Source organism: Brachycentrus maculatus, unplaced genomic scaffold (assembly GCF_059751285.1).
Source record: "Brachycentrus maculatus isolate JH-2025_06_01 unplaced genomic scaffold, ASM5975128v1 h1tg000055l, whole genome shotgun sequence".
NCBI classification, from domain to species: Eukaryota; Metazoa; Arthropoda; class Insecta; order Trichoptera; family Brachycentridae; genus Brachycentrus; species Brachycentrus maculatus.
The window spans coordinates 479,235-492,830 of record NW_028280809.1 but is presented as its reverse complement, the minus strand read 5'-3'; the positions used below and the strand labels follow the sequence as shown (position 1 = coordinate 492,830).

General features: G+C 32.1%; 1 protein-coding gene across 2 annotated transcripts in view; it reads left to right on the top strand.

Moving 5' to 3' along the window:
- The window catches only part of shd (cytochrome P450 family 24 subfamily A member shade), a 78,542-nt gene extending 64,946 nt beyond the window's left edge, over positions 1-13,596 (top strand). Inside the window, exons 3-9 of one of the 2 annotated variants that reach the window (XM_088278046.1) lie at positions 3,729-3,927; positions 5,864-6,054; positions 6,963-7,152; positions 8,477-8,633; positions 9,427-9,672; positions 10,732-10,947; positions 13,226-13,596. In XM_088278046.1, coding sequence (XP_088134172.1) covers positions 3,729-3,927; positions 5,864-6,054; positions 6,963-7,152; positions 8,477-8,633; positions 9,427-9,672; positions 10,732-10,947; positions 13,226-13,333 — 1,307 coding nt within the window. In that variant the 3' untranslated portion in view covers positions 13,334-13,596. The remainder of the gene's footprint in view (positions 1-3,728; positions 3,928-5,863; positions 6,055-6,962; positions 7,153-8,476; positions 8,634-9,426; positions 9,673-10,731; positions 10,948-13,225) is intronic. The other variant, XM_088278044.1, reaches the window with a different exon arrangement.

Below are 13,596 nucleotides of genomic sequence, written 5' to 3'. Positions count from 1 at the left end.
CACATACATGAGAAACGCCAGAAAATATAATTTTCATTTTTATTATTTAAGCTTATAATTTGACCAGTTATTTTATTTACAACATGACAGCAAAAAAGCTTCATTTCGTCTCACCAATAGATGTCTCTTGTGATGTTCTAATGATTCAAGAACAACGTTTCGAAATTGGTTCATATATAAGTAAATACTTTATACATATATATATATATATATATATATATATATATATATATATATATATATATATATATATATATATATATATTTATATATATTTATATATATATATATATATATATATATATATATATATATATATATATATATATATATATATATATATATATATATATATATATATATATATATATTTATACATATATATAAGTTTGATATAGAAGAAACATCCTTTCATTGGGTGACTGCCAAATAAATAATATTAACAAAAAGTTTTATTATTATTCACATCTTACACATTATTATATTTTGTAATTATGTGTAAGGTGTAATATAAATAAATAATGTAAGATAATTTTATTTTTTCTTTAACGATAAATGATTATTATTAATTATAAAAAAACTGTAATAAGTATTTAATAACAGTATCCCATTCATATCTGCTAAATATGAGTAATAGCTATTAACTCACCCTGTTCTAGAGTATGCGGTTATTATCAATGTGTACATACACAGTGCAGTGGTGTAGCGCTAAATTACATAATGACAGAGAGCTGACTGACTATTATTATTTACATTCACTCATTCATTTCTAAAAAAAGAACAAAGATTCTACTTAATTTGGTGAAACAAAATTTAAATTTAATGTATTAATTTTCCATTAAATTTAATTAAATTAAATGAAAAATCATATTTTGACATCTCAACAAAGATTAAAAATATTTTAGTGTATTTCGAAGTGCAGCGCTGATCACCTTTCAAGATCAAGATCAAGATAACACTGCGTTAATATGATACAGTGCCCTATGCACCATTGGGTGTGGATAAGGGGTCAGACAAAATAGATGAAGAAGTCGCTTAATTTAACTTCATATGTATTTACATCTTCTTACAATAAACATAACAATTCTTTTAAAATTAATTCAAGCTATTTTTATTCTTCATACATTCAGGCATCTCATCATACATTTTTAAACCTTTAAACATGATGCAATTATGCGTTTCTCTTTTTTTAATAGCATCTTATAACAGTCTTTTCTATCCTTATTTTTAGTTACGTGCTTATGATTTTTTTACTATTTAAAACTACCTTATTTATAAAATATTTGGGTATTCTATGTAATGTTAAAAAATATATATATATAAAAAAAGACATTTTATATACCGGTCTCTTTTTTTATTGGCATCCAATTAAGTTCTTAAAAATATTAAAGACACTACGCCACTGGTACTATGAGACGATTCGCATAATTTGAAATTATGGAATTTGCATAGTAAAATTATTCGTACGCTTAATTCAGCGTTCGTATATTAATAGCTTGGATATATGTTAGCTAATTGTTCATATATTCATAGCTAGAATATATGTTAGCGTAATTCTATGTTTATTTTTAGCTTGAAATGCATCTTGCGTGGGTTACATTCTATAAATACAGTGAAATGTCCATATTACGTGTTACAATATTGTTTTACTCACATAATAATATACGACGAGTTTCTTTGAAGCTATTAAAGAGGCTTTAAGAGGGGAAACCGCAAAATATTGCATTTATGTTGCTGTGTTGTTTTTTTTCATTTTAATTCTGATTTTTTAAAGCTTTTTATTGAAAATTAGTATATTAATGATTCTGGTGAATAATATTCAAAATGTTCTTCAACATTTTGAGTGTGTCCAAATACTTGTTCACAAATCTGGATTATCTCCAGTTATAGGAGTTATTTTCATATTATTTTTTGACATCTCATCAAAGATGAAGAAGATTTTTTCATCTTTGATGAGATGTCAAAAAATAATATCCAAAATGTTTATTCATATTTCTACCTTCTATTATAATTTTGTTAACGTTTTTCTGTATTTAAAAAAAAAAGTACGAGATAAGAGCATATTCGCAAACACAGAATTCATTCCACCGGAGAGGTCTGTTCACACCCGATTTTTTAAAGAATAGAATATAGGATTGGTTTTGTTTTTTAGAATATATAGAAAACGTATTTCATATTTTTTTAAACTCCTTACCTTTCAATTACTCTTTTCGTTTCATAACCATATAATTATTTCGAAGAAAAACTTACTTTTTCAATGCAAAAACGGTGTTCAATTATCAATTATGTAAAATGTTACCTGGATTTAGAGAAAATTAATATGCGACTTAATTTTCTTTTAAGTAGAACTTACTTTTCCTAGTTAAACCTACAAAAGATCTGTCAAAGCTAGTTTTCACTAGGAAAAACAGGGTCTTAACTGCACCCAGACATGCAATAACAGTATAAGTTTTTATTTCTCAAAAAAAAATCTGAAATCATAATAAAATGTTTATAACCAAGTCCAGCTCTGTTTCTAAATCTATTTAAGTATAATTGAAATTTATGGATTGATAATTGTACTTTTGCTATTCATACATTTGTAATGAATAGTATTTGACAAACAGTTATTTGATTCAATTTATAAATTTCTAGGAAAATATAACAATTCGAGTACTTACTTAGGGATGAATGGACAGTTATTGGCCACTCCAAGTTATTGGGCCCTACTTATTCATATGCTAATATTATCTGATATAAAACACATATTAAAATAATAAGTTTTCGATTTTTCACTACTCTGGACTGCTTATTGAGTTAATACACCCTTCTTTGTTTTTAGGGAGTGACTTCATGTTTTTTGGGATATTTTTTCCAAATTACTTTTTTTTTAAATGGACTTAATTTCACTCGTAAGTTTTTTTGCATTATGCGTACCGCCAATTTCGATTTCGAAAATTTATTATTGTTTAATTTTACTAATATGATTAAATTTTACTAATATGAAAAATGCTGACAAGTTCCTGATTAGCCCACACTAGATTATCCATCCCTACAGATGAACACAACAGATCCACAGATTAAAATAAAACATATTTTTTTTAGTTAAAAGAAACCAAGATCCACTTAGTGATCTATAAAACTTGTACGTAATAAGCAAAGTAATAAATAAATGCAACTCACATCTACAAAAAAATGTATACTCGTATATAAACATATTTGCATTTGACTGCATGATTTGAACTGAATGATTTAATTGTATTTTTTTTATTTATTTCTTTAATTAGCTTTTATTACAATAATATAAACTATTATTTACACTTAATTTACCTGATTTATATATAGATTTTAAAAAATATATAAAAAAAATATATATATAAATATATATAAATATATATATTTTTTTTTACATCTTCTTACAGCAAACAAAACATTAATTTTAAAATATATTTTTTTAAGACTCTTTTCATTCTTCATACATTCAGGCATCTCATTATACATTTTCAAACCCTTATACATAAAACAATTTTGTGACTCGGTTATTTTATCCTTATTTCTAGTAATATGTTCATGAAAATTTTTTCTTAGCGTTATTTTATCCTAAAGATAAATATATCTTTATACATAAATTTTTATGTAAATATAAAAATTGTATCAATTTTTCTAAATTTATATCAATTTTTACAAATATAAAAATGCCTTCTTAATTGTTGATGTTTTTCACATAATGGTAAATAATTTGATTTCAGTGATGCTGATAAAGTACGGTGGAATAGTGAGAGAAGTGATGTCCTCCGGGGCTAGTATAGTCAGCGTTTCCAGCCGAGAAGACATTGAAAAAGTCCTGCGGTACCCTAGTCGGTACCCCTTCCGTCCTCCATCTAAGATCATCTTGGACTACAGACGGCTGAGACCAGAGAGATTTGCAAGTGCCGGGATATCCAATGAGTAATTATTACTTACATTCATTTTAAACAGAAAAAAACTTATATATTATGATGAGAAATAAAAAGACATTGTTTTTTTAATCCACTCACATTTTTATTAACAACCAACTAGTTTCGTCAGCAACCTGTTGCCCTCTTCAGGGTTTAATTTATGACTGAACACAAAGTCTTTTTATTTCTCAAAATAATATATCAATATGATCCACAAAGTTAATGCTTTCAATATTCAAAACAGAAAAAAAACTTACTGTATGTGAGTATACATTTATCCTATGCTCATTTCATTTCCTAGTATGCTAGGCGCCATGCACAAATCTCGCATCTCGGGTTAGATTCCCACCAATTGTCTTTTTAATTTTCTTCTTAAAATAAAATGTTTATCCATACACAGGCCATGCCGTTGTGGGATATTTTTTGTATTAATATAATATAGTCTTTTTGTACTTGTAACCATATTATATTGTGAAATGCAAAAAAATCCAGTAATAAAATTGGAAAATAAATTCCATATATATTTATTTCCATTTGGTCTGGATGTTTGTAGAACTGGGAGCGCATTTAAGACTTGCAGGTATCACATTCAACAGTAAGTAGGGTATCTGAAGATTGGATTTGCACTCGGTGAAGACCAAATGACACTCCCGAGAGCCTTAATCAAGCTTGCCACTTTTGCAAAGCATTAGGTTTCTGCCACTTAGGATGTGCACTGATGCAATTAGTTCCCATCTGAACTTCAGGATATGGATGAATGGGTGTTTGTGATCTATTTTTTATATTAACACATTGTTTGCGGGAAACGCTTAAAAGCGTCTTTTATGTACTGTTGGTAGAGAGCAGGAGAAGCTTATAAGCATTCTGTTTGCTTACTTTCGGTAGAACGCGAGACGTCACAAAAATATTGTACAGATTGGAATTGGATTTGCAGTTACTTGTGATCAGTATACGACCCAAATTAGTATACTAATTAGCGTCAGGGTTGATGAACAAACCGCAAAACAATGTGCTAACCTTCCCTATCCCTACTATCCTATATGCAGACAGTTCTCTAAAAATAAAGGCTAGTTGGTTGGGTTATTCCTGCCTTTTAAATGTGCATTTGACAACTACCATACTTTACTAATAAATGTTGCAAAAACCCATGTGTTGTGCAACAGCTCATGCCTAGATGCCCAATAACCCTTGATGTTGAGTAATCAGCGCATCGAAAGGGTCGAGAGTTTCAAGTTCTTGGGAGTGTACGCGACTGAAAATGGCAGCTTTGAAAAGGAACTGGGAGTGCGATTAGGACTCGCAGGGTCCGCATTTAACAGTATGAAGGCTGTCTGGAGATCGGATTTATACTCGGTGAAGACCAAATGCCGCCTATACAATGCGTGCATTGCTCCTGTTCTCTTATACGGCTGTGAAACATGGCTTACAAGGGCCCAGAGCAGCCGTGTACTGAGCTTCGAGAATAGGTGTTTGCGGAGAATTTCAGGCGTGCGGTGGTTTGACTTTGTGAGGAATGAAGAGATAAGGCGTAGGACGCAGCAAATCTTGGTCACAACTGTCGTCAAGAAAAGGCGATTCAGTTGGCTTGGCCATGTACTCCGCATGCCTCCTGAGAGCCTTAATCAAGCTTGCCTCTTTTACAAGGCATCAGGTTTGCGCCGCCCAAGACGACCACTGCTGACAATTCGTCGTCAGTTCTCGTCAGAACTTCGGGACGCGAATCTGACTTGGGATGATGCAAGGGAGCTGGCAGCTGAGAGAAAAGCCTGGAGACAGTTTGTGGACTCCATATGTTGCACCTAGGGAGCGGATATGGTTTAATTAATTAATTTGACAACTACATTACTGAAATTTTCCACGTTTTTCAGTAACAATTTAGAGTTTTTTTAAAATAACCTTCATATTAAATGTATTATTTTAATAAAACAATATTATTTTCCTTCTAGACAAGGGGAGACATGGCATAACCTTCGTAGCAAATTGACACCTGAACTGAGCAGCAAAAAGACAATGTTGGCATTTCTACCAGAACTCAACCAGATTGCCGATGACTTCATGCAACTCCTGAGAGCCAACCGAGACAAGAAGGATAATGTACTTAAATTTGAAACTTTATCTTGCAGATACGGTTTAGAAAGTAAGTGTGTACTTATTTTGTAATACTATAAGCAAATTGAAAACAGTCAATCTATGTATATACTTTACATTATGCTATAAACGAACAATTTCAAGACTCATTCCCCTCCCTACAATTATAAAAGACCTTTTATTTACATTATTAAAAATTTGACAGAATCAATCTTTAGTAAAATAATAAGTTTGACGTGATTTATAATTTAATAATTTTATTTAACTTGACATTGGCAAAAGTATTAAATTCTATATGCAACGCCATTCTGTATAAAAAAAGAAGAAAAAAAGGTGTATATCCAACAATTACAGGTAGAGTATATTTTTTCCTAGCTTTCTTCATATCCATACATTTAGTCATACATACCCTCCGATTACGTAGACTTTTAACCCCACCAGATTTTAGTTTCTGATTGATCTGGTCGTGCCAAGTCTTTTTTGGCTGTCCTCATTCTGTTCTACCATTCACATTTGCTAAATATACTTTCTTAGTCATTCTCTCGTTATCTATTCGATCCACATGTCCTACCTTCTTAAAGGACTTTATTGAATATTTTCCACTATCCTCAATTCAGCCTTACATTTCTCTCTAATATCTTCATTTTTAATTCTGTGACACAACAATTTTCCACATATTCACTTATATTATTTAATATTCATATATTAAAAAAATAAATAAAAAAATGTTACAATCTTATTTACAACATTTTGAGTGTGTCCAAATACTTGTTCAAAAATCTGGATTGCCTCCATTTGTGAGTTTTTTTTTACAAATGGAAGTCTGGGCATTTACAGGGCTTACAAATGCTCAGACTTCCATATTTGTCTTCATCTATGTTGAGATGTCAAAAAAATGTTCATCTGATGTAGTATGTTATCCAATTGTACATAATTGTTTTTATTTTGATTTTTTAGTGACTTGTACTTTAGTGCTGGGTGAGAGAATGACTTTCATGGAAAATGTAATATCGGATACAGCCGCCAGGCTGAGTAAGGCCATGTTGCAGAGGTTCAAGTCGGAGAGAGACGAGATGTACTACTGGAGAGACTATACTAAGACTGCAGGGTATGCCAGGTTCTTGGAAGGGGAAGAGGAGCTCTATAGGTAAATATAAATGGTAAATAAATCCAATTCTCAGCATCATTACCAACAATAACTTCCAGCATCATTGTTGACATAACGGCGAAATAGGCGTGATACCCCAATCACCACATATCAGTTGTGACATTCACACCATACACCCTAATCATGACATATTAAAATTATTACTTTCAACACAAATTTTTTTGAGAACCATTCTTTTCAATACATTAACACTTTTTTTACGGGAAACGCTTAAATGCATCTTTTACATACTGTTGGTAGAGAGCGGGAGACGCTTATAAGCGTTTTATTTGCTTACTTTTGGCAGAGCGCGAGAGATGCCAAAAAACATTGCACAGATCGGCATTGGGTTTGCGGTTACTTGTGATTAGTATACTGAGGGTCGGGCGGCAGACTATCAGAGTATAATTAGTGTCGGGGTTGATGAAAAAACCGCCCGATAATAATGTGTTAATAGACAAGTTATAAACCATTTAAATGACAAAATTGATATATTATTATTACAAAATAAACATTTTTACTGTGCGTCTCTTTTGCTCTCGAAAACAAACGCTCAAGTTATAATTGTGATAAGCGTATGTATGTATATTTTTAGACCTTTTAATTTTTTTATCAACTCCACATATACATATATAAATATATATATATATATATATATATATATATATATATATATATATATATATATATATATACATATATATATATATATATATATATATATATATATATATATATATATGTATATATATATATATATATATATATATATATATATATATATATATATATATATATATATATATATATATATGTAATTGTTAACTAAAAAGAAAAAGAAGTATATCACAGGTATGCACATTTAATTTTTTTATACCCCACCACACACAATTTTTTGTTCATATATCTTAAATAAATATATGTATTTATGTACTTGGATTTGTAATAATAAAAAAATCACAATGTAATATGAACAAAAAAATTAGAGGTAGATTATCAGGGTTCAAATCGGAGGTCTCAGGGTTTAATCCCGCGCTCAGTTCCAAAATGATCACTATTTTAAAAGTCCATACAAGATTTGTAACTAGAACGGACAAAAAATACTTTCCCCTGCAAAAACAATTCCACATGGACACACTAAAACCTAAATACCATCTCCTTTACCTTATCTGTATTTATGTTATATGTATCCGAAAGGAAGGCAAGGTTTTGCCAAAAGTGGTTGGTTACGTACTGAAAATAAAGTGAATTAATGTGTCACAACATTACTGTCATAAAACACGAAATACATAAAACAATAATTATTTTTAAATTCTTCTTTCAGAATCGTTTCAGATATAATTGAAGGCGCAAGAAACTCAAAAGAAAATTCTCATAGTGATGTAAAATGTATACTTATGTCGATCGTAGAAAGAAGCGATATTGACGAAAGGGAGAAAAAATCGGCATTAATTGATTTTGTAGCGGCCGGAATACTGACGGTAAATATTTCTCATTAATTCAGCAATAAAAAGTGTTATCAAAAAACAAATCCCATTCATCTACACTGTTTTAATTATAATTTCAATAAAGCGTTGGGTTCATTTATTCTTATATACAGTAGAACCTTGAGTTATGAACTTAATTCGTTTTGTAAAACTGTTCATAACCCAAATTGTCCACAATTAGAAACCAATTTTCCCATGAGAATAATCTCAAATGGAGATATTTTTTCCGGACCCCTAGAAATTGAACTTTTATAAAAATCCTTTACTAAATATTATATATTTACTACTAATAATAATAAAACCCTTATCCGCACCCCAATCTTGTTATCTTGATCGTTTACACATGAAGGAAAGGTGATCAGCCCTCCGCTTCAGGTACCAGTCCAGGGTAATATTGAATAAATATGACAGTGAAAAAATCACTTATATTTATTTTACCCCCCTTGGGAATCGAACCCGGGACCTCCAGAACGGTAGCCGAGCGTGCTGACCATTACACTACGGAGGCGGACAAATATATTTACTAATAAGGAATAATTTTACGTAAGAAAACAAACTCAAAAAAATAAAAATATTTTAACTATGCATTGCATGGAAAATAAATGTATATTCTCTTACATGAAAACATCAGAAGATTGAAGATACTGTTTTTATAATAATGCGTATTAAAGATAGATGAAATATCATTGATATGTAATGCGATGGAAAAGCTTTAAAAGCGATTTTTTCCATAAATCTTTATACCTCACACTTCTAACATTTTAAATATATGTACTTTTTGTTTCAGTTAAGTAACAGTTTAAACTTTCTTCTGTATCTGGTGGCTAAGAATCCTGGAATTCAGGAAAAAATATATGAGGAACTAGAAGAAATAGCACCTAACTCAAATCACATGACTAGTGATGATCTCTTAAGGATGCCATTTACGAAGGCTTGTTTGATGGAAGCATTCCGGGTTATTCCAGTAGCATTCGGCCTGGGGAGAATCCTGGAAGAAGATACAGTTTTAAATGGATACAACATCGGAGCAGGTGTAAGTATATTGGTTGATTATATTTAAATCTTTCAAGTAGGTGCAGGGAATAACTATATCAATTATAAAGTTGGCTTTGACATACACAATACATCATTTATGGACTGTTTACGTTCATATTTTATATTATATAAGTTTATACTCAAACCTATAGATGGAAGCATTTGTACCTTCCGAAACTAGTCCTTCAATTATAATACTAATGATATAAGTGGTAAAAAACAAGTCTTCTTCTTCTTTAAACCCTTATCCGCACCCCAATGGTGCATAGGGCACTGCATATAAATGCAGTGTTATCTTGATCGTTAACACATAAAGGAAAGGTGGTCAGCCCTCCGCTTCAGGTACCAGTCCACGGTGATATTGAATAAATATTAGAGTGAAAAAATCACTTATATTTATTTAACCCCCCCCCCTGGGAATCGAACCCGGGACCTCCAGAATGATAGTCGAGCGTGCTGACCACTATGGAGGCGGACAAAAAAACAAGTAGTTATTTAAAATTTAATTTTATGGATAATTTTGATACCTGGTGTAAATATTTTTTTATTCAAGAAAATATGTTGCTTATAGCATTAAATGACTATGAAAACTATCAAAATTAAAAAAAAAAACTTATAAAAAAATCACTCCCTGGATACAGTTTTGTCCGCAGAAACGCACTCCCATACAAGTTTTAGTAATGTGGAAAATACTATTGTTAAATTAACTTTTACTTAGTAAATATGTACCGCTATTTCTTAAAATCTATTGTGACAAGTCTAAATTTTAGAGTTGTTTCCTTGGGATGTAAAAGGGTGAAAAAGGGACGGAAGCTGTTTCTTATTTTTATTTATTTATTATTTTTTTAATTCTCATCAGTGCGAACATAGACAATAGGGAGGCTTTTGTCATTGTCATGGGTTTATTATTATTTATATTTTTATGAATTCAAAATGTTTCTATGTAAAATATAGATTAAAAATTGATAAATTTTCCACTAAGTGACTGCCGAATCAATTCATGAAATTGGAAAATACTAGTTTCACTCTATAAAGTAATTTGATGACCTGCTTGCAGACTTTCGTGCTGTGCCACACGATGGTGGCCTGCCACAACGAGAAGAACTTCACAAGGGCGAGCGAGTACCTGCCCGAGCGGTGGCTGGAGGGCAACCCGCTGCACAAGGAGAGCCAGTCCGCCGCCACGTGCATATACTCCCCCTTCGGCGTCGGCAAGCGGATGTGCCCGGGCAAGCGGCAAACGGAACAAGGGCTACTAGTCACATTTGCTAAGGTAAGAAATCAACTAATTATCTGACTGCTTTACTATGGAGATAGAACGCAACACCGCTGAATTCTTCTTCTCCGTCTCAGTCCTCATTACTGAGGATTGTGACCCTTGTCGAACCCTCGTGCTGCTGCCTTAACTTGACCGATCCATCCTATGGGACATCTTCCTCTCCAGGCTACCAATCACAATCAGTTGTTCCAGGCTATCTTCTTTGCCACGCGCAACGTGTCCAAGGTAGATGGAACTGAAAAATGTGTCATATCAGACATTGGCCAGAGTAAATGTCTGATATTCATCCAAGTGTAACTCCTGACGAATGGACTCGTTGGTGCTTCTAGCTGTCCGTGGAATTCGGAGCATGCGCTTCCAACACCACATTTCGAAAGCGTCAATTATTCTCCTTACTGCTGCGTTTCAGCAGCATAGGGAAAAATGGAGTGGACTAAACTCTTGACAAGATTTTTCTTGGTGTTGTTACACCCTGGTCTTTCCAGATTTTTGTCTAGCTTAGAAATGGCACTTTTGGCAATGGTCACCAAGAGTACCAAAGTTCTTAGATTGATCTATGAATATTCTTCACCTTTTCTACATTCATGCTTCTCCCCATGTATACCCACCGATCATCACTACTCCGACATGTCCACTTTTAAGCATTTGTACTTGATCACGCACAGTTTTCTCTGCACCTTAATAGGTAATAATTAACTTAATTGATAATTCAAACACTTCATTTGTCTCTTAGATTTGATTTACCGTCCTTTTCTTACTCATTCATTCCACATGCCCAAACATATCAACACCTTTCTCAATTTTATCAATAATTACTTTCTCTGATTTACATTTTCTTTATTTCACCATTCAAACATCTATCAATTATTATCTTGTCGCACATCAGAGAAATTATTGAAACCTATCTCCATTAGCAGGATTTTGTTATACTTAAAATATATGTAAAGATTTTATTAAAATTATCAACAACAACAAAAAACTTGTTTTCATCACTTGAGTATTACATTCTTACGACTAGTTTCAAAAGCTACAGATGCTTCCATCTACTTACCCCCCCCCCTCACTTATATCCCACCCACCTCTATAATAATAATAATAAAACCCTTATCCGCACCCCAATGGTGCATAGGGCACAGTGTCATATAAACGAAGTGTTATCTTGATCGTATACACATGAAGGAAAGGTGATCAGCCCTCCGCTTCAGGTACCAGTCCATGGTAATATTGAATAAATATTACAGTGAAAAAATCACTCATATTTATTTTACCCCCCTTGGGAATCGAACCCGGGACCTCCAGAACGGTAGTTGAGGGTGCTGACCATTACACTATGGAGGCGGACACCTCTATAAGTACAGATAATTATTTATCCTTATTAATGGTTTAGTTTATATTCGAACACGTAGATGGAAGCATCTGTAGCTTCAGAAACTAGTTGTAGCAATATAATGTGGTAAAAAACAAGTGTTTTATTTGTAATTTAATCATGTCTTACCACAAACTAAATGCCGAAACAATAAATAATGTAAAAATTTTATAATGTAAAAAAAATAAGGATGTATATCCCAGGCAATTAGTTTGATAGTAAGCGATGAAACATAAACTAATTAATTATTTTTAATAAATTACACCACCTAGTAATTCTCTAACCCAACCATGTCAAACTCGATTGTTTATTTTGCGGCCCGCGGGTACCCGCGGTTATATTTTTCATTTATTTTAATTCTTCATTGAAATCATTTTTTTGTACTCCCGTACATATCATATTCTTTTACTTTTGTAAATTAAGTTGGATCTACTGTACCTAGTGTCCGCCTCCGTAGTGTAATGGTCAGCACGCTCGGCTACCGTTCTGGAGATCCCGGGTTCGATTCCCAAGGGGGGTAAAATAAATATAAGTGATTTTTTCAGTCATATTTATTCAATATTACCCTGGACTGGTACCCGAAGCGGAGGGCTGATCACCTTTCCTTCATGTGTAAACGATCAAGATAACACTGCGTTTATATGACGCAGTGCCCTATGCACCATTGAGGTGCAGATAAGGATTTACTATTATTATTATTACTGTACCTAGAGTAACTCTCTTTGATAATAGATTATTCACTTAAGTTTTATAAAAATGAAAATGAGATTATTGAGTTTTTTGTTGCCCGCCGGCGTACCAAAAAAACTTTATTGCGAAGTTTAATAGCGGGTATTTTATTCAGGCTAAAAGCTTGGTGCCCTTGGTGCCTTTTGAGTCTAACCAATCTGAATGTTTTGTTTCCAGATAATCCGTGAGTTCCACATAGAGTACGATGGGGAGTTGGACGTCCAATTTGAGTTTGTTCTCTCTCCGAAGACACCGGTGACATTTAGGTTAAGAGATCGTTGCTAGTTACGGAGTCATTAATTAATTATATTGTTTAGTTGATACTGCTTCAAGTATTTTATTTTATTGTGACTCTATTTGTTATTCATGGGACGTTGATTTTATGTTTAAATTAGTTATGAATAATTATGTTTTTATATCCTAGCTATTGTTAAATTGTACATATTTATTATAGAAAATAAAGTGATATGTTAAATATTGTAAGAAGACATAAATGTGGGTTGTGAAGCTCATCTCGTACTGAAATAAACATACTTATACGAACACAT